Genomic DNA, 27413 nt, shown 5'->3' with positions numbered 1-27413 from the left:
GTACTTACAAGAAATAATTCTCACATCGAACATGTCAGTCTTTATACTGGTCATCTGTGTCCACTTGTTTGCTATATTGCCATATTAATCAGTAAACTAATATAAGGCAAAGATTCCTGACTTCCCAGAATGGCCAGTAAGAGAACAACTCTGGCATCAGAGGGAGCTCTGGCTTCTATTCCTTTACCTGCCTTCATCCATAGTGCCTGGGTTTGGGGTTTTTTTATTTTGCCTTTTTTAAATGTGGAACACTAAACCTTACCTTTGATAGGTAAAGTTGATCAAACTTTTTCAAGGTTTCCTTTCAGGACTAATGCAAACAAATGGCTCAACAGTGGCATCGTGTCTTCCATCGTGATAAAGAAGTCATGCTACTCAATTGTTTGCTAAATATGTCTTCCATAGCAGCACGGCAATGTTGTCAGCATATGTCAGAGCAGATTTATTCAAAGGAATTATATCCCTACTAGTCCTCTGTAAAAAAAAAACAAAAACAAACAAAAAAACCCCTCTGTGTTCTTTTTGTGAGACTTTAATTGCTCTTATGGCAGAAATCCTTTTAATTAAAAAAAGGACACTGGGAAATATCAATCAGAATGGCATGTGGTGCCTATCAAATTAATGGTTTCCTTATCCACTTTCAGATACGATGCTAACTTAGAGATGGCTAGAAGCGTTGGAGTGAAAAAATCCATTACCACCAGCACATCTCTAGGTGTTTCACAATTTCTTATCTTTGGATCCTATGCACTTGCATTTTGGTACGGAACCAACCTCACTGCTGAGGAAGAAAATTATGACATTGGCCGTGTGTTAATTGTAAGTACAGCAATGCGGCTTTGAAAAATGCTCTGTAACTTCAAGAGAATAGTTATGTAAGTGGTGTATATAATTATCTCTATTTTCTGCCAAGTGCTTGCTAAATTAGCTGTTAGAGAGTCGCTTGGTATAAAAGAACTGAAAGGAAGGTATTCATCTTACCTAGCTTTTGATATAACAAGTCTGAACAGGGCACCTTGAATTCCCACTCTAATCAATGTAGAGGCAAAAGTATCTGCACTTTTCTCACTTATCTTATTCATCCTGCCCTACAATAGGGTCCAACCTAGAGCTGGTGGTTAGGGAGCAAAGACAAGTATCCTGGACTGCCAACAAAATTCTAGCTAGACACTAGGATTAAATGAATCCCCCCGGTGTTCTGAATGTGTACTGGGAAGTCCTCAACATATTTAGCCACAATGTCTTCTCTGCATTTTGTTGTTGTTTACTTGCAAACATTTACTGTACATTACCAATATGTCCAAGTTGGTATTCATTTGAGGATATTTAGCTATCTTCTTGCCATCAAAAGTTTGGCTACATGTTTAACTTTCACACTCAAGCGACTTCTGATGTCCTGATTCCTCAGTATGGTTCCTCACAGCATGTCAAGTTAATTGTGTGTTGGTCCCACAGGTGGGATTTCAGTTAAGAAAATGTGGACTAAATTTTGCAAGCCTCTTAACTTTGGGAACATCTGGAAAGCAACAGAGAAAGATTTGTTCTATTTGTAGATTATAGGAAATGCAAGAGTGTCAGAAAGAAAAGCCATTCAGGCCACAAAAGCATGCATCAGTAGTTACCATTCACCCTGGGAAAATGGGGAGTGGACAGGAGCAACTGTGAAATGCACCTTTCACTTTTGTATTTAATTTTCCTGGGAAGGCTGCACTAGAAAGACTTGGACATTTAACAGCCGAGCACTGGTGAGACTGTAATAGCTGTCAACTGCAATGCTTCCCTCCGTCTCCTGCAGGTGTTCTTCTCTGTGCTCATCGGAGCCTTCTCCCTGGGCCAGGCAGCTCCCAACCTGGAGAGTGTGGCTAATGCACGTGGGGCTGCCTATGAAGTATATCGGATTATCAATAAGGTAAGTATCTAAGTGGAAAATAAGCCTTTCAACCAGACTTAATTTTTTCCCTTTTCTTTTTTTTTTCTTGAGAAATGTAACAAAAACACTCAAAAGCCCCTAAACCATAAACTCAGTAGATGCCTACCACTGAAACCCATAATATTTCCATTCATATCAAGAAGACTGCCTCTTTATTTGTTATGATGAAAGTTAGGAAACCTGGCGTGTGTGTCCAAGATTTATGGATGGGGTCTTTCTCTGGAATTAGACTTGCAACTCCCGAGGGAAAGTCATAAGGCACTATACTGTTTTTTTTAAAAATGTACAAATGCACAATTTCAACTGAGCTGTTTTTTAGGGGGGAGGAGGGAGTTAGTGAGGGAAGGATTAATAGTGCTCTTGAAAGCTGTAATAACATAAAGCTGCAGTGCTGAGGTTACTGTGAAAAGGGGTTTCCACATTGTTACTATCTTGGTCTTGCTGTGTTATGCAGCAATTGGATATCTGTGTATATAAAATATTTTAAACAAGTAAGACTAGAAAGTTCATGCAGAAATGGCTACGTCGTTCTTGATGTGAGTATAAAACCCTCCTATATGGATAACTGAGGGCCATGTTTTGGCCATGAGATAGTACAGTTAAGTTCTGTGATTACAGATTTTCTGCTGTGGATTTTGTTGCATTTCAAAACATGCTATATTTGTCAAAGCAGAATTCACAGTTAGATGTTCCCCTGCATTCAGCATCTTGTGAGTAAAACGGTGTACTGCAGTATAAACCAGCAGCTAAGAAAGTAAAGGAGAGAGCAAGGTATCCAGCTGAAATAGCAGTTCCAAAAATGTAATAACCAGCAGTATATTTTAAAAACCTCTCTCCAGAAACGGCTCATAGACAGCAGTTCTGAGGAAGGCTACAAACCAGACAAGCTCACAGGAGAAATTGAATTTAGAAACATCCACTTCAGTTACCCATCCAGACCTGATGTTAAAGTAAGTGTTCATTTTAGATTAATCTACTGTACTGAAATTCTGAAGCCTATGTCAGTATTATTTCTATAATCTTGTTATTGTTGTTGAATGCAAAATGCATTCCTATCTTGGGAGATTGTGCACTACTGGGAAAAAAAAAATACTGTCCAAAGACAAAGCTCTAGATCTACTGCCACTGGCTACCTGCTCACCATTCTCCTCTGCTGGACAAAGCTAAGAATATGTGTTGCTTCTAGTCTGTGTGAACAAGAGCTCTTAAACCAAATAAGATTTTTCAAGATCTGTCATTAAAACTTCCAGACCTTACACAGTTAAACCAGGAAGTTGCTCTTTCCAGTCCTTTGCTTGTTCTGATTTGCTGTGATATCCCATGTGAAAAATGACCTGTGAGATAGGCTGTACAACAATATGCCATCAAATGGATTGAAACATATCATCCTAAATATATATTTGCAAGTCAAATGTTATTTTGGGCAGATGTTAAAATTGCTCTTCAATAAACAGATGTCCCTATTCTTTGCCAGTTGAACTTCCCTTAGTAATTCTGTATTGTGCAGTGCTATGTACTTCGTGTCATGGTGATCTGCTTTTGTGGTGATAAAGTTGGTTTGACCTCTCTAACATATTCAACAGTTTATAGTCTTTTGAAGATATTGACAAAGGTGAAAGGAAAAGGGATTTGCTGCTGTTGTTACTCGATGAAGAAAATGTAGAAATAGAGATTTCAAATGCCAACAATTAAAAGCTGGACGTGCCGCTTAAGGGGTGAGAATGGGGAAGTTCATATCACTGTGGCTATTTCTTCAGCTCGTTCTTCTCACCTCAGACATCCCATCATGTATCAAATCTGTTTCCAGGACACTGGGGCTGCTGAAGGACAGACCCAGAGCTAGGCTTTCTGCCTAACTGAAGTCAGTGCAATGCATCTTCTGTCACTCTCGGCTCAGAAACCAGAAGTGACAGGGCAGACTCTTCATCCTTCCTAAAAACCCTTTTTAGCTGAGCCACTTTATGGGTCTGCAAGACAAATGGGAGGGAAATAAGAACTGTTTTGTCATCCTTCCCAAATCTACTGAGTCAGCAGCTCTCCCTACTAAGAATATCAATGTTATTTAATAGACCCAAAAGGAATCAGCAAAGATGTGTAGAAGTTATCCACAATCTCTCAAGCAATTGATGCAACACTGTGTAATCTCCCTTGTCCAGGCTAAACCAAAGCAAAAAGATCTAAGGAGTCTAGTTATTGTCAGTTTTAATCTTGACAACACCTTACCTGATGAAAGTGTGTTAGAAATAGCCTATCAGGTGGTTGTGACTACTTGCATCTGGAGAAAGTATAGTATCCGGAATATAGTTCCTGCTTGATAATGCAGGCACCAGGCTATCAGCTTCTTGGAGATACAAACTGTGCTGGATGCAACACAGAGAGAGAAGAGCAATATTGCAACTATTTTAATCTCTCATTGCAAAAACATGTGTAGGCAAAATTATAAATCAGCCTGGTATAAACAAGAAGAGTTCCCATAGCAGCCAAATATTTTGGCAACTACACAGCATTACTCATATATGACATGGACATCTTTTGAGGTAAAATGTTCCTAAATGTGAAAATGGCAACAAAGATATTAACCTGTAACTACTCCCCAGGTTGCTGAGGCTGATAACAGTGAAGATTGGGATTTATTAAAGACTTTCCAGCAGTTACCTTGTCAAAATAGCCATTTATATTCTGAAAATAGAATAAAGCAGGCTTGTTTCTCAGCATTAATATTTAGCACCTTAGAACTATTTTTCTGTGAGATTCATACCTAAGTGTTATGCCATTGTCTAAACATTGGAAAATGGAGGACAGCATGAGAACCTAAGACCCTGAGACTGCTACCAGATCACACAAATTGGAGAAAATGAACTACCAAGTTTACAGTACTGTGGCTGTGTCTATGCTAGTTGAGTGTTCTGGGGAATTTTCCCAGGCACTGGAATGCAACGGTCTATGCAAGGGAACTCTTAAAATGTTTCTTGGCATAAACTTGGCCTGTTCCAGTTATCAATCTTCTCAAATAATTCCCAGGCTTAGTTTGGTATCCAGAAGGATCCAGGGACCATCCCCAAAAGGCAGGTTGCATGTAGCCATCCTGTTTCAAAGGCTAATACACTTCACAAGCATAGATGCAGGCTCTTTCATATCAGTGCCCCAGAATATTCCCAGGTACAATTAACTTACTAATATTGCCATACCTACAGATTGCACCTCTTACTACTGCCTTGATTATTGCTACAGTTACCTTGATAGACTGTTCTTTAATCAAACTTGCAAAACTAAGATATTATTATTTTTTTTCCCTCCCAGATCCTCAAAGGTCTGAACTTGAAAGTTCAAACCGGGAAGACCATTGCGTTAGTTGGTGCCAGTGGCTGTGGAAAAAGCACTACTGTTCACTTGCTGCAGAGGTTCTACGATCCTGTCCAGGGAGAAGTGAGTGCCTGAAAGTGAACTGTAAAAACTGAGAGCTATTGGGATAAGCACGACTCTCCCATATTGATTGAACCTTGATTTCTAGTTTTATTTTTTTATCAAATTTGAGCATATCTCTGCATAGTTCAGCATTTCCACAATTTAAATTTCAAATTAACTATCTTCTACTGTTGGCTTGACTTCATTATTCTCCTCCTTCTTGCAGTACTATGCCAGAAGTAGTTAATACCACAAATGTTTGAAGACATGCAAGATCTGAACTTAAAATTATTTTCATACACAATTGGCTTTTAAGGTTCTGTAAAGTTTTTCAAGCAAACAGTGCTCACTGTATTTTGCTTCCTTTTCACTGAATGTAAACTAAAACCTGAAGAGAGTTATCCTATTTTAAATGGTTGTTTTCTTGGCTCATTTTTCTCTATCTGCTAACCCACAGCAAAAGTTTCCATCATTACATATTGTATGTCTGCTCTACCACTAAACACTAGATCTGGTCAGTAAATGATAGATGTTTCTCATAAGAAACTTCCAAAGGAAAAAAGGGTAAAAATAAACAATATATTTTTAAAGAAAATGTTCTTTTTATACTTAATATTTGAAGAATGCTACTTAGTAGTTGTTATTGCTAGTTGGAACTAGGTAAGCATTTCAAATATTAAATGCCAAACTATCATTACATAATGTATCAAAGCAGTTATCTATTATCAACACAGTTGTTTCTTAAATTTAGTGGTTTTGTGGTTGTTCATTCCTGCCCCCATGCCTCAGTTTGCTGTTCCTCCCTGTGCTAATGTCAATGTTCATAGGACCACACTGCAAATGATCTAGGTTAAAAATAACTTTCCCTTCCTTCTAGTCAACTTGGATTATTTCTTTGATCTGGTGTAAAGCACAGCCACAGACGCAATTGTGTAGCCGCAACTGCAAGGGCAGCAAACTGGCACAGGGGCATGAGAAAAGGGTAAAAAATATGCAGGGAAGCTGGAAAACTCTTAAGCCAGCTTGGACAGCTTGGTTATGGGGCAGGGGCAGAGGAACAACAAAAAAACCCTGATGTCTTCTCTGTTTATGCTGTTCCTCACCATTTTCTAGCTTGTGCAGTGGATGGAAAAACTAAGTTGTAACTTCTCCCCCAACATAGTTTTCTACTAAAGACAATATTTTTCTTCTTTTTTGTCCTTGTAGATGATACTTAAGTCAAGTAATAGTAAATAATTGATTTATTATGAACAGAATGCATTTCCTCAACTTCTTTGGCATACGCTTTTCCTCTCAGATTACTTTAGACGGTCAGGATATTCGGACGCTTAATGTAAAGTGGCTACGAGAAAATATTGGTATTGTGAGCCAGGAGCCTGTTTTATTTGCAACAACTATAGCTGAGAACATTCGCTACGGCCGAGAAGATATTTCTGATGCTGAAATTGAGCAAGCAGCCAAGGAAGCCAATGCTTTTGACTTTATATCTAGACTGCCTGATGTGAGTTCATGAACTTCTTTTGAGTATAAGAATGAAAGGTCTATTTAGGCTGGTGTCCTGTTTCTGAGAGGGAGAGCATGGGAATTCAAGTTGTAGTATAACTTCCCAAAATATACTTACAGCCTCCAGCAGCTTTCAGTTCAGGGACTTTCTAGACTAGAAATCATGCCTTTGTTTGGCTGCCATCAAAGGATTTGCGCCTAAATCTGGAAAAAAGGTCAATGGCTTAACTCAGGAGAAGGGAAGCTTTGCAGCTGTATTACCATCCCTACCCATCTCACAAGGCATGGGAACAGTTGGGCTTCTAAAGAGAAGATCCAGAAATCCAAAACCCTTTGTCAGGAGCTGTCTGCACATTCGGTAGGAAATGGGGAGTGGAAGTAAATAAGTATGCCTTGAACCAAGACCATTTTTAGCAGCTGGGATCTTGAGCTCTCCCTCTGCCTGAGATTCACAGCTTTGAGCCCTCTCCTAGCAGTAGGTACCTTACTCCTTTCGGGGTGGGGGTGGGAAGTGAGATCAGTCATTCAAAACACATCCTCAGGAACAGATGGTGACATGTTCTTCCTTTTGGTCCTGCAGTTAAAAAGATGCGAAAAAAGTGTCCACCTGGGATTTGATGTAAAATTCTTCTACTACCTTAGAGAGCTTGGCCCCCATCTCTCAAGCATGTACCATTTCTAGCATGTCAGTCTGTTCCAAGGTTTCTTCTTCTCAGGAAGAGTTATTTGATCATATTTACTCTTAAACATCTATATAATAAAACACTGCAGTGGACTTTGAGACTTGCCACTTTGGAGAGAGTGACAGTGAGCAGGAACCAAGCCATGGCTCCCAGGGGGTGTCTCGGGTTCAGAGCAAGCAACTTCACAGGTCCTGGTGGGTCCTTATGATCCCAGCCCTGTTGGAAAGGTAGGCAGTCCTCAGTAAACACAGAGACGCCTTTTACAGACTTGTCTTGAGAAAGCCCAGGGTTTGGAGCACTCTCTGAGCAAGCAGTGAATATCAAGACTTTAAAGAACTGTAAGGTCAAAGTTAGGCATGTAAAGTAAGTGATGGGGGTAGGAGGGCTTGGCTAAGGGCTAGATGGATGGATGTAGTAGCATGTTTGCTCTGCCAATGCTCAAGTCAGCCAGATAAAGCTACACCTTGTCTAGAAACTGAGTACCTATGATGGCACAGAGAAGTAATGATTTCATTTCAGATGTCCCACAACTTTTGTTTTCTTTTCTCCTTTCTCAGAAATTTAACACCATGGTAGGGGAAAGAGGGGCTCAGCTGAGTGGAGGACAGAAGCAGCGAATAGCTATTGCCCGTGCCCTAGCAAGAAATCCCAAGATTCTTCTTCTGGATGAAGCTACATCCGCACTCGATACTCAGAGTGAATCCGTAGTGCAAGCAGCTCTCGACAAGGTAGGTGTAATGTTATTGAAGCTACCAGTCACCATGAAAACGTACAGCAGCACTTAAGAAAAATTAACGTACAATTTTCAGTGCAGGTTTCCATTGGAATCAAGAACACTGGAAAAAGGAATTTGGATAGATGTTTCTATTTCAGTTTTTTAACAGGGAGTTTATACAATCAAAATTTTACTTCGGAATCATGTCTGTTTGGGGGGTTTTAGCACACTTACAGTCATGTGTAACTGTAACTTAGGTTTCCTGCACTCCCTTCCTCAAATCATGGTTGTTCATTTGCTGGTGAAATATGGATGACATCTTATCAAGGCAAGGTGTGAGGACTGAATGGCCTTTTTCAGGTAGATTATAGAAATGTATAGTATAGTCGTTCTTCATTGAACAGTTGCTTCATAATTTTCAGAAAGCTCTTGGGATTTTGCCATTTTCTTTCTTCACAGAGACTGAATACAAATCACAGAACAAAACCAGAGCCAGTTACAAGCACTGAGTCTCTGCCCCGCTCATGTTTTTTTATCAACCCCACAGCTCTAGGGTGGGTGCTACTGTGGAGCAGAGCTTTCAGAGCTTGTACCCTGTGCCTCTGTCCCATCAGCTCAGAGTCCCTTCCTCGCAGTCCTCCTTCATCAGCAGTTTCCACCAAGATGTAGTGGAGCCTAAAGGCTTTGGTTAAAAAGGAAATTCATGGTTGGGCTGAAATGTTTTTTCTTTTATCTAATATTTATTTTAATGTATTTTTAAAAGCTGAGTGACAAGTCCTGACTTTCATTTCAGTAATTATGCACAGAGAGATATGGCTTACAAGTATGGCTCAAGGGAAATACAGAATTTACCACCTTCGTTGCCAGTCAGTTTAAATCTGAGGTAAAATGTAGCTGTTGGTTATATTCACATGACTATACTGTTACTCTCAGTATTGAGGTAACATGTGGATGCAAAAATAATATTAATCTAATCTAATTTGTATATAAATTATATTATTGTTGCAAAGTTAAGCACTAAAATATTGCAGCTTCAGCCATAATTTAGCTTTCTTCTGCATGTTCTTTAATTCAATGATCAAATACTAATGTTTTCCAGAAGCTTATTGCTTCATTTAGTGCATAACATAGAGGGAGATCACTCAGTTAAGGGGACTGTTCTATATACTCTTCCTCATCCTTCAGCACGTTCCCAGAACACACCAAAATGAGCCCTGAATCATAACTTACTCATCTTTTCACAGCTTTTTGAAGTCCATCAGTATAGTCCCCAAATGGGATTTACAAATTTCTTCTGATCATCCCTGAGTGGAAAAAGTGGTGCTAATATTGTTCGTTATTTTTACAGCTGAGGAGCAGAGATATTAACCTCACAAACACACACTGTTTCTGAGCAGTCATATGCAGGTGCTTGTAGTCTTCTGTCTTTCAGATAACTTTGCATCTTTTAGAGCATATTGCTTATTCTGATCGCAGCTCCCAGCTGCAGTGGTGAAGGCTCCGCGCCTCTGAGCTTTAGGGCACAGGCATGAAAACTGCATGGTGTGACAGGCTTTGAGTGACTTGGTCAGATCCATGAGAACTTGGTGGGAGGTGTAGGGAAGACTCCAAATCTCCATGGAAGCATTCATCTACTGAAACTGGCCTCATCTTCTCCACGCTCCTGTTCCTGTGCCCACATGACGTACAACTTCTGTAGCAAGTAACTTCCAGCAGGCTCCTTGACTGCAGAACATATTTGTTGCGTGAGGTCCCCTTGGGTTTCTCCTCCTGCCCCCAAGCCACCGTCTGCTGGGCATCAGCGAGGAGGGAAGCCGCTCTCTCCAGCAGCTGCAAGCTGGCCTGTGCTCGTTTGCTGCACGAGGACTGTGCACGCCACTGGTCTGCATGTGGGAGCTGGAGAGGGATGGAACATGTAACCTGCAGATTGAGGCTTCAGCAGCTCTCCCTGCCAAATCCCAGCAGGTCCCTGATTTGAGGTGTAGCTTATTTCAAAAGACTGGGAGAGAGCTTTAGGGAGTGGCTAAACCCCATTTCTGACCGCAGATGTGCTCCACTTCTCTATGCTTTCCTGCTAAGTCTTGTCAGAAGTCCTGCTAATGTTATACTTCCAAAAATATGCATGGATAGTATATAAAGAAAATATCCTTTCTTTATATACTGGCTGTCCTAGCTTTATTTTGAGAAAGATCTAACTATTCTCACTGCATTTCGCTCCCATCTGTGCATACACATCAAAACACTTTATGGGCAACTTCAGCTCGAATAGTTCCAGTTTGGTAAAAAGTCAAATAACCTTAATTATAGCCTTTAATACCTGCATTGCCTGTCTAATAAGGTTAATGTTCTTTCCTCTGCCTGAATTAGGCAAGTGAAAGTGTCCTTAGACTGTTAAACAAGGGACATGAAACCAGGAAAAAAAAATCTTTGATTTTAGAAGAAAGAATCCTTTCTGAAGTTTGGATTTATTCTATATTATAAATGCTGAAAATAACTTTGTTTTATTTCTCTGCTGTTTTCTTGCACATTTTAATGTAAATTGCTTTTGTTGTTTTTCTGTAAGGCTCGGACTGGACGTACCACCATTGTGATTGCTCACAGACTGTCTACCATCAGGACTGCTGACACTATTGCTGGATTTGAGAAAGGCATCGTGGTTGAACAAGGAACACACAGTGAACTCATGTTGCAGAAGGGAGTCTACTATTCTCTTGTAATGCAGCAAGTAAGGGCAAATTTGTTTATTTTCTTTCTGCATTTCACAAAGTTGGTATGTGGAGCCATTTTCTCTCTGTAGTTCCTGCATGATGTCCAGCTGGCAGCTGCTCAGTCACTCTAGTCTGAGCACAGACATAGGCTTGGAATTCTTGGGGATTTTACCCATAAAAGTGTTTCGCATTTACACAATCCACTATGTCAAAAACATAAGTGTGTTGAAGGCACAGACTGCATAATTATGGCATAACCACAGAATTTTTAGATTCCAGGTGGATTCCATAGACTGCTTAAAGAAAAGAGAAAAGGGGGGAGGGGTGGAAACAAACAACACATCAGGACCAAATAGTCTGCTGCTCTGCCATTGCAGACTGAAATATATGTGGCCTATAGGCAATAGAGATCACATGATTGAAACAGCAGTACTCATGAGAAAAAGTTTACTCTTCTTTCTCCCTGCTCAAAATACCTTGTGATTATATATCCTGAATTCTCACTAGGGTTGTAGTAATAATGTTCAAGACGATGGGACATCAGAAGAAAATGAAGACACAGGGGATGAGGAATATGAGGAAAATGATGGAAATGATCTTGTGGAGGAGCTGACTCTTCAAGATCGTTTTGAAGAATCGGTGATCTCTGGGAGAGGCAGCATTCGAAGAAGATCCAGCAGATACAAGAGCAAGAGGTGCTCTTCTAAGAAACAGCCCTCTGGAAAAAAGAAAAAAAAAGAGCTGGAGGTTGGTATTAAAACTTTAGTTTAGAATTTTAGTAATAACATGTAAGCATAAACACAAAGCCCATAATTTTAATTACTTTTAGGTAGCTGGCTGCCATGCAACCTTTAGTCTAGTGCTATTACCATCAATACTCACCAGGCTGAGTATTTGTCTTAGGAATATGCGATCACGTACACCTTACTAAAAAACTTCATTTTAATACTGTTGACTTAGTGTGGAGCTGGAAAAAACTTGTGCTGTTCATTTGTCATGCTTCATAAAATTACGTGTATTATTTCAGTGTTACTGATGTTTCAATTCTATCTAATTAAAATGAGTTGAGAGATTTCATTTGCAGGATTCCTTACCTCCTGGTACTCACTGTTGGAAATACTGGTGGATAATGTAATCCCTGGGGTGTGCATATCAAGTTTTAAAGCACTTTGGAATATCATATTACATTTATGTCAAAAGAACAAAAATATATCAAAACCCTAACATTTTGAAGTGTATTGTAAATAAATGAACCATTATTCTCTCTCTCTCAGTCTTAGTATATCCTTTAAAACATCCAGTTCTGGAGGTTTTTAATCAGATAAAACACTTCAGTTGACAAATGTCATATAGAAATAAAAGTCATATAAGAAGATCAGGTTTTAGAACGAGACCTTTGTTTTGTCAAAGTTGAGTAAAACTTGCTCATGGCAATCAATAGGAGCAGACTTCTAGTGGGCTCTGGATCAGAGTTTAGGTAGGCAGCTCAATAGAAACTTGATTTCATTTTTTCCTATTTTGTACTGCTTGAACCACAGCAAATTGGTTTTTTTGCATGAAATGTATTGGAAAAGTTGCTTGGTGGTTTTGGGGTTTGGATGTTTGGGGTTTTTTACCTGACTTCAGGACCCTTGAAGTGAAGAAATAAAATGTAAATTCTAAAGTAAAACCATGGATCCTTTTAAATCTATAGAAGTTAGGACCTCATCTGTAATACAGCACCCAATTATTTAAAATACTTATGGAAGCCTTAGTGTAATTTGTATTTATCAGTATTCCTTCTCACTAAAATATAGCTTCCAACTCATACATATTTCAAATAGTATGGAGGAGCCGGATCCATTCCTATTATCACAAAAAAGCCATGCAACTTCAAAAGATACTTTTTGTCTGTGTATTAATACTGCTTAAGACCTCAGAGGAAGTAGTGGGTGTTCATACTCAAGATTTCAGTATTTGTCACATTCACAAAAAAAAATTAAGAAATCAAGCATCCAGCAGTTGTAATTATTTCAGAAAGCTCAGCCCACTTTTATGGTTGAGGCTTAGCCACCCTCATCCAGCATCCAAAACATGGGATAAAATAACCAGGAATCAAGAGCAAATTACTCATAATCCTGCCTAATATTTTGTCTCATTTCCAATGTTTTCATTTTTTGCTTTTCCAGAACTCCCCCTGTGGAGGCATAGGCACTTGAATAAATTAGTAAAGCAGAACAGGGCACTTTTTGTACTTTCAAAGGAGATGCAGGCTGACTGTTACATATGCCTCTTTCATGCTTTTGGTAATGATGCATAGGCTATAACTTGCAAAAGAGAAAGATGACCTCTCTACCCTATTGTATTACTGCCAGCCCGCTAGCATTTAGCTGGACCAGAGGGATCTTTTCTGTGCTCTGAACAGTGAGACTTTTACTTCTTTATAAAGACTCAAATGTTAGTTGCCATTCATGGTGACCAGTCCTAGCTGACTTTCAATGAACTGTCCTGGCCCTTCTCCACTCATGACTTGGCCTTTTGTTAAATTTTTTTGCCTCCAAACTTTTACAGTGCAGTTGAAGTTCTAGGACATGAAACAGCAAAGCCGCAGATATTCTGTGTCTTGGCTCACTCCGAGTGCGTAGAGAGGGCTTTCACTAGTTTACCAAGACCGTTCACTTCTCAAAGCCTAATGAGCACCCACTGTCTGGGGAATTTCATATTCTGCAACTTTCCAAGGAAAACCTGCAGCTTTCCCTTTCCTGTAGGAAGAAAATCTCCCTGCTGTGCCTTACTCAAGAATCCTGGCTCTGAACAAACCTGAGTGGCTGTATGTACTGCTGGGAGTGATTGCTGCTGCTGTCTCAGGTGGGGTCCATCCTGCATTTGCTGTTGTATTTGGAAAAATCATTGGGGTAAGTTAGGGGGGTTTTTTTGCAAATGGACATTGCAGTCCTGAGCCTCCCTCATGCTCAGCCAGTTCTCTCTATGTAAGACTCAGGGTGGGATTCAGTGCTATAAATGGATCCAATGAAAAATGGATAAATGTTGGTGAAGTGACCCTCTAGAGGCAGAGCCCAGTGGAACTGCATCTGACTAGCAGAGGAAAGGAGGAGCAATAGTTGAAGCTGAGGGAACAAATTAGTGAGATGTAGGTTAAACGGAAAGCTGGACTGTCTTCTGGCCCTCAACAGAAAGTTGACTGCAGACTGATTTCAGGATCCAGGATACTTGCTAAGAGAAATTGAAGTAGACAAGCTTCTTGAGATGAAGGCTGGTTTATGTAACTGGCACTCATTGTCTATGTACTCATTTTTGTGTGTTTTTTCTTGCATAGGCTTTTCAAGAAACAGATCCAGAAAAGAGGAATAAAAACACTTTGGTGCTTTCTTTAATGTTTCTTTTACTTGGAGTGATTACCTTAGCAGCATACATAATCCAAGTAAGTGTCACTACACTGAAACGTTAGAAGTTCTTAACTCCCCAGCAGGCTGCAGGTATAATTCATATCAATGCAGTCTGAGAAGCAAAACACCAATCAGAACTTACAAAAACATGCAGAAGTGCCAGGGTTCTTCCTGAGATATGTAGGTTTAATGGATGTGTTTACTTAAAGACATACGTCTGTATTTGCTGTTGGTTTAAATAAGCCACTGAAGGCAATGTGGATTCAGCATGATTGAAATCAAAATTGAGGGTCTGGCCTTAAAAGGCAAAGTTAAGACTGACATTTCTCATTGACAGTCTATAGGCTTTTGCCAAAGTAAGTATAAAATAGTCTCTTTCCATAGCAGATGGTCTTTTTCATACCATCAGGCAAACTCCATCGTTTGCTGTCCTCTTATGACTGCTCCACAGCTTGCAGAAAACAGTTACTGCAGATTGATGTCCATATCATAAAATCCATTGGTATGACTGCTGTGAGTGAATGTCTCTGGTAGCAGTCAGAGCAGGGGGGCCAAGGACTAGATAAGCTGATTTATCTCCTAGTGCTTCTGGGGCATACGAATAAGGCATTACAATGAACCTCCTGCCTTCTTTGCCATGTTGCTTCCTTTCTGCGGGAAAATAGAGTTTCAGGTTCCACAAATGTGAACAGCACTTTTCCCGAGACTTACATATGCACAGGGGGTTGTAGGAGACTTTTTGGTGTCATTGCTTTTGTCGTGCAGCTTTGTAAACAGAGTTAAAACATCAGATGAGAAAATATGACTCTCTTTCCTCCCCCAGGGATTCATGTTTGGGAAGTCTGGGGAAATACTAACAATGAGACTGCGCTCTTTGTCCTTCAGAGCATTACTTCAGCAGGTATGAGTTATGCAGCTAGGGTATCACAAGAGCCAGATGGCTTTTGCAGACCATTACAAGGCACACATTGGGTTTTAATTGTGTGGTCTGGAGAAAAGAAAACAAAAATATGTCTCTTCTACCACTAGCTTAGGAAAAAGTACAACTTTTCTGAAAATCTCCTAATCCATGTGCAATTTGGCTCGGTGCTGCTGCTGCAAATAGTTTAATTTTGAAGGACTGTCATTGCAAATGTGCATATTTCTGGCATGCTAGTATGCACACAGTTTGCAGCTGTTTATTTGTAGCAAATAAGCAATCTGATAATTTTTTGCTGCAAAAAATTCAAATTGCCCTATTGCATCAAGAATTACCCATGAGAAGAATAAAGTTACTTATATTAAACCCTTCCTGTTAATTTTTGCAAGTTCATGTTACTTGCATAGAAGTTTTGAGAATGCATAATTTGGCACCCCACACAGCCATTGGGGACAAGAACCTGTGTGTTAATAGAAACATCTGAAAGGACTAGGAGAGGAAAAATTAGTGATTAAAAAAAAAAACAAAAACAAACTGCCATAGCCTTTGGAGGTAAAAGGGCATCATTTCCTTTCAATATGTACAAATATAGATGAGCAATTGCTCTTCTATAGTTAATGGAATAGGTAATTTCTAAGAAGAGAATAGTTAACCTGTTCAGGCCCAAGGAAGGACTGAGTGAAATGGGTTTATAATAAAAGTTTCTAAATAGGCACATTCAGAAGAACATCACAGCTAATAACACTTTGATTGTGAACAATTAGATGTTCACAACAGAATAAGACTTTTTAAGCTTTTTCTTTTAGTTTACTTGGAAGATGCTGTCTACAGAGGAAGAATTTTGCAGTTAGCCATCATGACTTGTATTTCCATTTCCCCATATGCTAGCTGAGCTGGAAATGTTTGTTCATTTTACTAGTAATCCTGATAGATCTGAAATATGGTAAGAACATGTAATTTTTTGAAACAAAAAATAGTGTATTTTCTTGCAGGAGGTTGGATGGTACGATGATCAGAAAAATGCTGTTGGTGTTCTGCTAACTCGGCTTGCTACAGATGCTTCCCAAGTCAAAGGGGTATGCTGATTCTTTTTGTGTGTGTTTTTTAAATATTTTTTTTTCCTTACAAATATTAATTGCAATTGGCAAAGGACACTGAGATTATTTCAGAACACAGGTAGCAAATCTACCCCACAGACTGGCAGATGCATTTACATAGCATGCTGTTGACACCTTGGAAATGGCTTCCCAGCTGATAATTTATGAGAACTATCAAAAATCCAGCAGATGTTCATGTACCTTTCATTTCCCTCCCTAGAAGTCTTTAAGCTAAACATATAACTGTAGACCACTTCATCATGCAAACTGAAATCTTCATATGTGCTGGGGACCAGAATCAGTGGACCCCAGGTTTTTACAACCTATGATGGAGTGTCACCTGCGTGCTGTGAAAAGGTTGCATCTGCAGATGGTAAAAACCCTTACTGACCTAAATGAAGAGAATTCTTCTTCCCATCACCACCAAACGTGCTTCACACACAAGCAGACCAAACAGTAAGAAAAGGCCCAGCATTAGTAAAGAACACCAGGGAGGGCGATGGCCAAGGGAGGGAATGACTCAAGGCACTGGTATGGGAGAGGTGGCCACTGGACACTGGCAGGAGAATATGGCAAATTCTGCATAATTCCTCCTACTGCTCACCTCATCAGCAGTCCCTGACCATCTGCCAGATGTCTCTCTGTTTCTTCCTTTCTTGAAAATAAGAAATCACTGCAGCTCTTGTGGAGGAAAAGTTTACTGGTTTGTTTTAAGATGTCTTTGTTTCCTTCAAATTTGTACACCAAAAACCCTTTAATCTCTACATTTTTCAGTCACTGTAGACTTTTGTTTCTCTCTCCTGTCCTCCTGCTGTATGGGCTTGTAGTGAGAAAATAGTCCATGACAAAACCTAGTCATTTTCATCTTTTAAAGTTCCAGTTTCCTTCAGTGGCATTGAACTATATCACCCTGTCAGGGCAGTAGAAAGGAGAGGTGCACAGGGTCCCCTAACTACAAAAGCCAGTTGAGGGCATGAATTGGTCTCCAAAGCTATTGTGTTCTCTGGAGCGCTACAGAGTGTCAGTAAGTACGTACCGTGCCTCATGCTGCGCTGGCTGAAGTTTCCAAATCCATCTTTATGTGCAGCCCCTAGAACATATGGCAACAATTCACCTTGGCATTGGTTTAATTATTACTATTTTAAATTTTATTGAACAAGAAAAGTCTTTTCAGGGCAGGAAAGTCTTTGGCAAAAGAGAGAAGAATTTTTGCTTCCCGCCCAAGGATTTTTGTTTTTTCCATCAAGCCAAATTTTGGAAGATGAACTATTTCCACAGGGCTGTTTTCAGACCTTTTTTCTGCAGATCAGAGCCCACCCGGAGGCTGGATGCTAATCATCTCTCATTTTAAAAGTTCTCGATGAAAAGGTTATACAGGCTGGGAGGAGACAGGAGTTCTTCAGTATGAGTTCATCTTTCCTGCTCATTATCCCACTGAGATAAAGCATTTCTGCAGGGTGGCCAAATCCGGATTTTTTTCTGAGAACCCAGCCCCAGGTGCAGCAATGTGAGAACTTGAGGATGAGTAGTTTCCACCACTGTTAGTGGGATGGGTCAATGGATGGCTGTTGTTAGAAGGAAGGCCCTCTTGCCTAATGCTGGGCACCCAACCGCCAGTCTGCCCTACGGTGACAGAGGCCACAGTCTTCTGTGCCTCAGGTAGTGTGGGACATCCCAGATACGTATTTCATTTAACAACTATCGTGACCAACTGTTTAGACTACTTTAACCTCGCTTAAAGGCCTGAAGGCTGGCAGGTACAAGGAAAGTCTAGGAACGGTTACCTAAGTAGATGTATAACGTCAATGCACGTGACCGTGCATGGTTTCATTCTCCAGCTGAACCACTGGCTTTGACTATATAGCAATTTGAAGTGGTGATATAAGTAACAAAAAGAAAATCTAATGATGGATATTTGGGGGTTTTCTTAGGCAACTGGAAGCCGACTTGGACTGATGACTATGACTGTCTTTACCCTTCTGACTGCCATCGTTATTGCTTTTGTGTACGGCTGGCAGTTGACTTTGCTTATCCTGGCCTGCATTCCTTTTGTTATTGCTACAAATGCTGCGAGCGTTAGCTCTGTGTCTGGTCATGCCGCAAAAGATCAAAAAGCTTTGGAAGAGGCTGGAAGAGTAAGTTCTCCAATTTTAACTACAGGGTTATGGCGTGTGATCACTTTTAAGGACAACACTGTAACTATATTACAGCTGACTCAATTATCCAAGATAAATGAAGGGGGGAGAGGACAGGACAGGACAGGGTGGGGGATGAAGGGAATGTTTATATATCCCCAAGAAAAGCAAAACATAGATAACACAAAACATCTGTAAATTAGACTATAAAAATGCATTTGAAAGCCTCCATAGCGGATTTCTGGGCAGGGACAGCTGTAACAGCAGCAGCCCCAGCACTGGTGTGCCTTGTGCCTAGGGCGAGCTGCGTAGCTCTGCACGGCTCTGTGCTGTGGCCAGAAGCGTTGCGGGGCTGAGCCACCGAGCCCTGATATTGCTACTTTTTTTTCCATCCCCAAATGCAAACCACTCATGAGCTCAAGAGCTTGAGGGTACTGCCTTCATTCACCTGATAGCGCTCTTCCAGGAGACAGAAGTAGTCTGTGCAAAAGCGCACTCTGTGTCCGGGTGACTGGGGTTTGTTCCTGTTTTATTAAACAGGGTGTAATTCATCAGGATCACAGCCCACAGGTTAGGGCAGGGGCTGCTGACGCTTCCTGCCTGCTGGCCCAATGTTCTGAACTCAAATATGTTGTTGGCTTCAGCCCCACCTTGTCTGGTGACCGTGGGGTGAATAATCTCGTTGCTCTGGGCTTTCCATCACCTGGTAATAGACCTTGATCTCCTCTCCTAAGCAAGCACTTTCTGATCTAAAATAATAAATGCTAGAGAAGAGATCGAGTGTTTAGGAGATATGTTGTAGATTGCAATTGTAAGGGATTACCTCTTATTTGTTTTATCTCCCAATTTAGATTTCAACAGAATCAGTTGAAAACATAAGAACTGTAGCTTCACTGACCAGGGAAGAAGCATTTTATGCAAGATACATTGCTAGTTTGAATGGTCCATATAGGTGGGATTTTTTTCTTTAATAATTCTTTCTTTGTACATTTTAGTCTTTCAGATTTATTGTAAATACATTTCTTGCTGTCATGTCCAACACCCAAAAGATTGGGAAGGATATCAATAGCCGTTTACGTAGTTTTGAAATTTGTTCACTTGCTATATTTCAATATACATTCTTAAACGCAGAGTGAAAAAAACATTTGCAGGATTTGCCTTTTCATTATGCAAACACTTTATAAACTGCATGCGCTGCATATGTGTTACAGAATATTGTGTTTGCCTGTGTGTGCCTAAAATGTAGGACATACGTTCACTCCATTTCAGTGTATTGCATTGATACTAGTTAACTCAGGAACTGACAGTTAGCTCCCATACCACACCCTTTATAACATAAACCAGTTTTATTCCCCTCATATGACTTTGAAACCTTGAAATGAACTTCATATGTTTCTCTTGTTTGACCTCCACGGAAATGCATTCGCATCATCAGGGATGCCAGATATTTCTAGCTCCGTTTTGTTTAAACAAAATAGTCCCAAATCTAATTTATTTCTTTCTTCCTTCAAGGTAACTAATATAAAAGAAGGAATTGAAAATGATGTATTGTATAACCTCTCCTCAGCCAAAACTGTGTTAAAATTCAGTGTCTGGTGAACTAGTAATACCCCAGTTATGGGCAGGATGCTCACCTGGGCTGTCAAAGGTCTCTGATTTACAGCTCAGACTAGAAAGGAGATCTCCATTTCCTCAGAGAGCATCCTAAACCACGAAGGCAGAGAGTCCTCCAGACTCTGATTCAGTGTGCATTCAATTAGCTACACAAAATGAAACTTCTCCAGAGGGACGGATTGAGAAATAGAGGCTTAGTCTGAATCCCTGCGGGGATACCCAGCAATACGTCCCTGCTCCGAATCAGGATGAGAGGTCTCTGCTCGGATGGGAAAACCTGGTGGAAGCCTACAGGCAGCTCTTAGGCTGGGCTGGAGCCTACTTGTTTTCTTAATAAAATGGGTTATATGTGGTAGTTATTAATTTATTTTTTTTTTAACTGCTCTAGTGGCCTGCCCTGCTATAGAAAAGCAAAGGGAGAGATTCAGGATAGCATAACTGAGGATGAGAGATCTCATTGCTTTCTGTCCTAAGGACAGTTCCATGTCACAACGCGAGGCGCTTTTAGGGTCTGGCAGGGATTCTTTGTGTGTGTGCATGTGTTCTGGGCTGATTTGTTTTGTTTTCTGGGGGTGAGCTGTACTGCTTGAAAACTTTAACCCAGAAATCTGGCCATCCCCCAGCCAGTATCTGCTGTTTCTCTTTTACAAGTTATTTATGGAAAGTCTCTTCCTTTACCAGAGATTCTCTGACAAAAGCCCCTTTCTATGGATTTACCTACGGAGTAGCTCAGTGTGCAAACTACTTTATTGATGCAGCAGTCTTCAGATTTGGGGCATGGCTCATTGCCCATTGTCTGAGCAACTTTGAAAATGTATTTATGTGAGTACACTTTATAAAATGAAAAAAAAAAAAGATACACGAGAGAGTGTTTTCAATGCATGCACATTAATTCATCAAATTACAGAGGTAATGGGGTATAGAGCTATTCAGGAATTCAGTCTGGTTGGGAGTGCAGTTTGGGCAGAAGGGCTGTTTTGGGGAAAGGTACATATTCAGGCAGTGAAGTAGCAAGTGTGTGGCCAAGCTCAGCACACCTACTCTGGAGAAGTCTTTGCTGTTTGACGTTCTTTCCAGGCAGAGGGTATTACCTAGAGAAGTGATGTAACACCACTGCTCATCTATAAAGTAGTTATAGGAACAAATAGAATTTCCTAATACTGGGTGACATCTTGGGGGGTGAGGAGCTTCAGAAATGTCATAATCTAAAGATGCTAAAAAACTTTATTCTGAAGGTTTGTTTTACACATGAGAAAAACAAGGCATTGTTCTACCTGAAATGAATGATGCTTTGTCTTTTATTTTTAGAGTCTTCTCTTCCATCATGTTTGCAGCTATGAATGTTGGTCAGTCTGCTTCACTGGCACCAGATTTTGGCAAAGCTAGAATGTCAGCGCAAAGAATCTTTCAGCTTTTGGACAGAAAACCTCAAATTGACAGTTACAGTGAAGAAGGTGAAAAATTGGTAAGGGGGCTTGGGGTTTTTTTTAGTTTGGTTTGGGGGGGGGGCAGAAAAATACTGAAACAAACTAAATTAGTAATGTTTTATTGTCTGCAACTGTATTCATAGCTTTTTTTTTTAGGGCATTACAAAAGACAGACATTATATTAAACAGTGGTACTAACTCATTAATTTTTTTTTAATGGACCGTATTATTTCTTGTTTTCAGTCACAAGTGTATAGCCTTAAATGTAGTTTTGCTCTGAATGAGCTAAAAAAATACTTTCCATTCTACTGACCCACATCTTAAATGATTTCAGGAAAACACTGACGATGTCAGTTCCACTAACAGTTGCATTGTCTTTGTAAGGGTTTACAGAAAAACTAAAATACAATTGCATTTTTCTACTTTTTTTGTAGATGAGACTAGTTCTTTCAGAGAGAGAACAGTTTTGCCAAAAGCCATACTCTTACAACTGTGGAAACTCTTACAAGAAAAAATGTGCTCTTGTGAGGTCAAAACTAACTTAATGAATAATCTGTTTTGCTCTAAGGGGCGGGCAGGGAACAACAAGGAAAAAACCAACAATAAGAAAAAGAAAAAAAAAACCTACACTCAAAAAATCCCCAAAAACTTGCCTCTAAACCAAAACTGTCACTAAGGAAACTGACCTCAGCACTTGTCAAATTTCTGCATGAAATGCTTTCAGATTACGTGATCTGGAAGGATTACATTTGTACATCCATCTAAGTTTAAAATGAACTTCCCGCATAGGTTTTAGATGGTAGCCCCTACTCAGGAAGCCATAATCCAGTTTCTATAACTTTAAGCTTATACACAGGATTTTCAGCCTTTAAAGTTATGAGCACACTTACATATCTTCTTGAACCAGGTCCTCTGGCGCAGACATTGAAAGATTTGGCAGAAGGTCCCTAGTAAAATAAAACTTAAATGAAAATATTTCTAGTATAGACTAGACTTGAATACCGGTGATGCCTGTGACTTCAGCAAAGCAAAGCTTTGTGCCCATTAAATTAGATCACCAGCTGCTGCAAGAGCACTGTACTGGTTGTGCTGCTAGTATGTACACAGGGCTGGCTCCTACCCCAAACAGGAGAGACAACAGCATTAGTGTGTGCCCCCTTTCTTCCGCTTGTGCTTAAAAATTGACCTGGCTAGAATGGCTAATTAACAAATATAATTGCTTTTTAAAACACAGCTTGTCCTCCATGCCTGTAAATTACCTACCAAAGAATTTAGCTCTGGTATCTTAATAGCTGATCTTGACCTTGTGTTACATTCATTTAAATTGTGCTACCTGCAGTGTGAGATCAGGAAAGCAAATGCTGTAGTTTATATCAAGAGTAGAAGTGCCTCAATTACATGTGTCAGAAAAGAAAAATATTAAGTCTGTTTATTTGTCTAAAGATATTCTTTTCAAAGGTGAAGCGAGAAACAGATTCAAGAGATGCAGACAACTCCTTCTCCAGAAGGATCTAGCAACTTACATCTGCAAGTCGTCCCATAAATAATGATACTGCACTCAATCCAATATGTTATTTAAAAGAAGAATTTCAAAAGCAGTTTTGAAAATGCCCTCCCAAACTTTCTTGTCAGTTCTCTCACTTTAATAACCAAGTCTTACAAGTGTTATTATAGTTAAAGCTGATAAATGCTAATACGAGCACGTGAACTCTCTATTACTTTCCAGAGCAATTTTGAAGGCAGCATTGAATTCAGAAACGTCCATTTTGTATATCCAACAAGGCCAGAAGTTCAAGTTTTGCAAGGACTCAACGTGAAGGTTAACAAAGGACAGACTCTGGCGTTAGTAGGAAGCAGCGGCTGTGGCAAAAGCACATTCATTCAGCTCTTGGAGAGATTTTATGACCCTGTGGAAGGACAAGTGGTAAAAATAGACTTGTGTGGCTATTAATAACAATTAAGTCTGCAGAACTCTTTATCTTCAAAGGTTTCAGAGGCTTTAAACAATCCTGGCAATACCTCTGGTGAGATGCCTTTTTCAGAAGTGTGGGTTACCGGGGCTGTGGTTCCAGTGGAGCTGTAGACAACCTCAAGACCCCTCTCATTGCCTGCCCTGTCCAATTCCCACACGGACCAGCACTGGCACCCGTGTTGGCACGGTGTGCTGGCTCAGGGCACGGATGTCACCAGGGAAAAGAATGACCGTGTCAGACTGCGTTGCCTCCCCAAAGCCTCTCACAGCCCGGTCACACAGGGGCATAACGTTCGTGTCGCTTGTCAGTGTGTTAGTCATCTTGCTGATACGAATTCACACGAGGGACATAGATACATGCTTCAGATAATACAGTGTAATCCCGCAGGGATTCTACTGCGTCACCATCAGAAGGTGGCAATGGGCTTTTTGATGCCATCCCCGTTAATGGGTATAGAAAGTCCAGAGAAACCTCCTTGGAGGTTTTAAGATTGAGTTAGAGGCCTACGGCTGAGAATATTTATTGTTGTGTTCAGTTTCTTAGGGATAGGCTTTTCCGTGAGGGTCCTGGTGCTGCTTCTTGTGGTCAGTAGGGCTGGAAGGATTGCAGGAACAGCCTGTGATCTGCACTCTGTCTGCTGGGAAATGAAAGCAAAACCACACACAACATTAAAAACTAATGAAAGGAAATATTTCATCTATACTACTGGTTCTTTTCCATTTTGCATGCAAAATGTACTTGATTTCAGCTGGGAATCTAACACGTAACAGGCTTCCTCTTACAATTCGCATTTCCTGTTTGCAGTGTGTATCTGTGGATGAGCTCTGTAGTCAACCTGACATCATTTTTCTGCTGCCTTTTCTAGTTAGCAGATGGGTTTGATACCAGATCTTTGCATTTACAATGGCTGAGGTCCAGACTGGGCCTGGTGTCACAGGAGCCCATTTTGTTTGACTGCAGCATCGCTGAAAATATTCGATATGGAGACAACAGTAGGGTGGTTAGTCAGGAGGAAATTGAAGAAGCAGCTAAAGCAGCAAATATTCATACCTTCATTGAAAAACTGCCAGAGGTAAGAGGTAGTGATCTTCTCTTCACAGTGAGATTAGATGTTTGGAATGATATGGAGAAATCTAGGTAATGCTCACTTACACAGATCAAATTGAAAACAAACATTTTTGTTTTCCTTAATAAGAAAAGGTATAGAATTTATGTCTAAAAATGTCAGTGTGTTTCAATCTTAAAATCCTTCTTAGTTTGTTCAAAAAACCCCAATGTTCCAATCAATATAGTGGTAGACAAAGCAAAATATGAGGGGGGGGGGGGAATAAGAGGACACTCTGTACAAATAAGTCCTCATAAATTTTTTGACAGTTTCTTTGTTTGACAGCAGAAACTTCTCAAGTTACTCTCAGAGAGAGGGGTTTTGTTTGGGTTTTTTTTCCTAAAATAATTCAGTAAAACTAAATGCTCTATTTCTAATTGGATGGACATGCACAGGGAGTGTTTCTTAACAAATACGAAGGGGCAATAAATCAAAAGTGAATGACATGGCATTTGACCTTCATGCCTGACAAGAATTTAGTTCTAACAAGGAAAAATGCTTTAATGGTTTTTCACTGTAGTTCTGTGTAACTTGAAAATGATGTAATGATGCTGAAAAATATTTCATCTTCATTACTGCTAATGACATTTGGGATTCTTCAGTCACAAGTAATGCAGGATCAAGTTCTTCGTGCATATGTCAGTAAGCATTAAATCTCTAGTTACTCTTATGATTATATGCTCATGAGCAGATATCTGTGGACACCTTACTGCTGTATCACTGGTGGTACCATTCAAAACCTATGCCAGCCTTTGGGAAGTAAATTTTCAGACCAGGTATAAATATGTGTGGCTGTATATATAACTGTTTATACTAGAGGTCTTTATAAAACCTTAGCTTTATTAAAACCACTTGCACCATTCTTTTCTTTCAAGATGGAAATACCTAATCATTTTTATAGCCATGCATAAAACTTTACTTTTCTAATCTTCCTCCTCTAAGAGTTTTCACAGGCCTTCTTTTTTAATTTTTAACATCCAGAAATATAATACCCGGGTGGGTGAGAAAGGAACACAACTTTCCGGAGGTCAAAAACAAAGAATAGCAATTGCCCGTGCTCTGGTTCGTAATCCTGCCATTCTGCTTCTGGATGAAGCTACCTCTGCTCTTGACACAGAAAGTGAAAAGGTGGGTAATGATTATTATGTGAAATATATATGTCTATGTACCTGGCTAGCTGATTTCTGTAGAATGAAATCAATGCAAACATGTTGCAAATGCTCAGCTGTGAAACAACAGGACAGATGTATCCCAGTAGCTTTTCCAGCTGCAAGCTGTGAATTGAACACTAGGAAGCTGTGCATATCTACTAAATAAACAAGTAGAAAAGCCCAAAACTTTAAGTGGAAAACACCATGGGGAGCTGATACTCTTCAGCTGTCTTCCTATTAGCTGTATATGATGGTAAATACTGAATTTGTGTTCTGAACCAAACTGGATGCCCAAGAACCCCCTTCTCAATGTCTCAACCTCGTTCGATTGGTCTCGTTGACCTCAGTGAGAAACCCTGAGTTGAGTAAGGGTCTCATGTATGCAGTGACTTGTATATCTGTGTGAGATATAGTCAGGTGATAACAAAGAGTAAGAAATCAGATGTGGTTCCTGTGACAAGTGAAGGCTTTCCAGGTACTAACAGCATTTTCACAACATCTGTGTGCAGATCGTCCAGAAAGCTCTGGATAACGCCCGGCGAGGTCGAACCTGTATCGTCATTGCTCACCGCCTGACAACTGTACAGACTGCGGACATCATTGCAGTGATCCAGAATGGCAGGGTGGTTGAGCAGGGCACCCACAGCCAATTACTGGCAAAGGAAGGACACTACTATGCCCTTGTAAATGCACAAGTCTCTAATTAGTACTGTTTGCAGATTTTTTTTTTTTTTTTTTTTTCTGGGAAGTCATGAAAGCTTACAGAGAATTCATGTTGGCTGCGTCTGTGCTGGTGGAGCAGGGACCATGTGTTGCAGCCTGGTTGCTGTACCCAGTAGCAGTACCAGAGTATCACGGTGGTTAAGCATCATGGATAAGCAGTAAGCTGGTGCCTGTGCTTGCTTGCCCCTTGGGCTTCTTCACCAGCCAGATGCAGCTATAAAGTCTTCTTAATTAAAGATGACCATCAATTCTTACTGACTGCTGAGATTCCAAATGAAGGCATTTATATTAAATTTAGAGAGAAAGGGTTGGATGTGTGGGTTTGTTGGGTTTTTTCCTCCACTTTATGCCACATTTCTACTATTACTGTGCTTCACATATCTCTTGGAGATTCAATATTCTATTTCAGACAATAATTGTAATAGTTACAAGCTTTCGATACAGAGAGAAACTGACATAAAAGATACCATTGTTTCATTTAGTATTTTTCAGTTGCTGACCTAACAGAGTTTAATCACTCTTTGCATCCATCAGGGTAATTTCAAAAGTCTTGAAGAGGAGTTAGGCTTGCTTCTTTTGGAGTGGACTCATGTCAGCCATGTAAATAACTTCTCTTAAAAAAAAAAATTAAAAAGTGGTTTTCAATGTGAGATCCATTATTTTGAATAGGCTTGATGCTTAGGGACATGGTTTGGTGGTGGACTTGGTAGTGTCAGGTTGATGGTTGGACTTGATGATCTTAAGGGTCTTTTCCAAACTAGATGATTCTATGATTCTATGGATAATTTTAAACATTGTTTGAAGTGTTGGCAAAACTCATTTACACATGTGCTTTAATAATTGTTTATTCCTCTGATATATTCCTCAGGGTGCTGCAATACATCCTTCAACAGTTGAAGAATATGTACTGTGTAGTCAGAGTGACTCAGCAGCTGGGTT

General features: G+C 40.1%; 1 protein-coding gene across 1 annotated transcript in view; it reads left to right on the top strand.

The window, feature by feature from the left end:
• Nucleotides 1-26464, top strand: part of LOC104838079 (multidrug resistance protein 1-like) — a 33065-nt gene extending 6601 nt beyond the window's left edge. Inside the window, exons 8-27 of the mRNA XM_010577618.1 lie at nt 645-819; nt 1796-1909; nt 2770-2880; nt 5231-5356; nt 6633-6836; nt 8079-8249; nt 10800-10961; nt 11452-11691; nt 13692-13838; nt 14261-14365; nt 15154-15231; nt 16242-16325; nt 18278-18481; nt 19333-19433; nt 20777-20917; nt 21404-21560; nt 23249-23446; nt 24361-24567; nt 25582-25728; nt 26261-26464. Of these exons, the coding sequence (XP_010575920.1) occupies nt 645-819; nt 1796-1909; nt 2770-2880; nt 5231-5356; nt 6633-6836; nt 8079-8249; nt 10800-10961; nt 11452-11691; nt 13692-13838; nt 14261-14365; nt 15154-15231; nt 16242-16325; nt 18278-18481; nt 19333-19433; nt 20777-20917; nt 21404-21560; nt 23249-23446; nt 24361-24567; nt 25582-25728; nt 26261-26458 (3070 nt within the window). The 3' untranslated portion in view covers nt 26459-26464. The remainder of the gene's footprint in view (nt 1-644; nt 820-1795; nt 1910-2769; nt 2881-5230; nt 5357-6632; nt 6837-8078; nt 8250-10799; nt 10962-11451; nt 11692-13691; nt 13839-14260; nt 14366-15153; nt 15232-16241; nt 16326-18277; nt 18482-19332; nt 19434-20776; nt 20918-21403; nt 21561-23248; nt 23447-24360; nt 24568-25581; nt 25729-26260) is intronic.
• Nucleotides 26465-27413: the final 949 nt, after the last annotated feature.

This window comes from Haliaeetus leucocephalus, unplaced genomic scaffold (genome assembly GCF_000737465.1).
Source record: "Haliaeetus leucocephalus isolate CR32 unplaced genomic scaffold, Haliaeetus_leucocephalus-4.0 Scaffold566, whole genome shotgun sequence".
Lineage (NCBI taxonomy): Eukaryota > Metazoa > Chordata > Aves > Accipitriformes > Accipitridae > Haliaeetus > Haliaeetus leucocephalus.
Note: the sequence above shows the minus strand (reverse complement) of the source record. Positions and strands in the feature narration are given on the sequence as shown.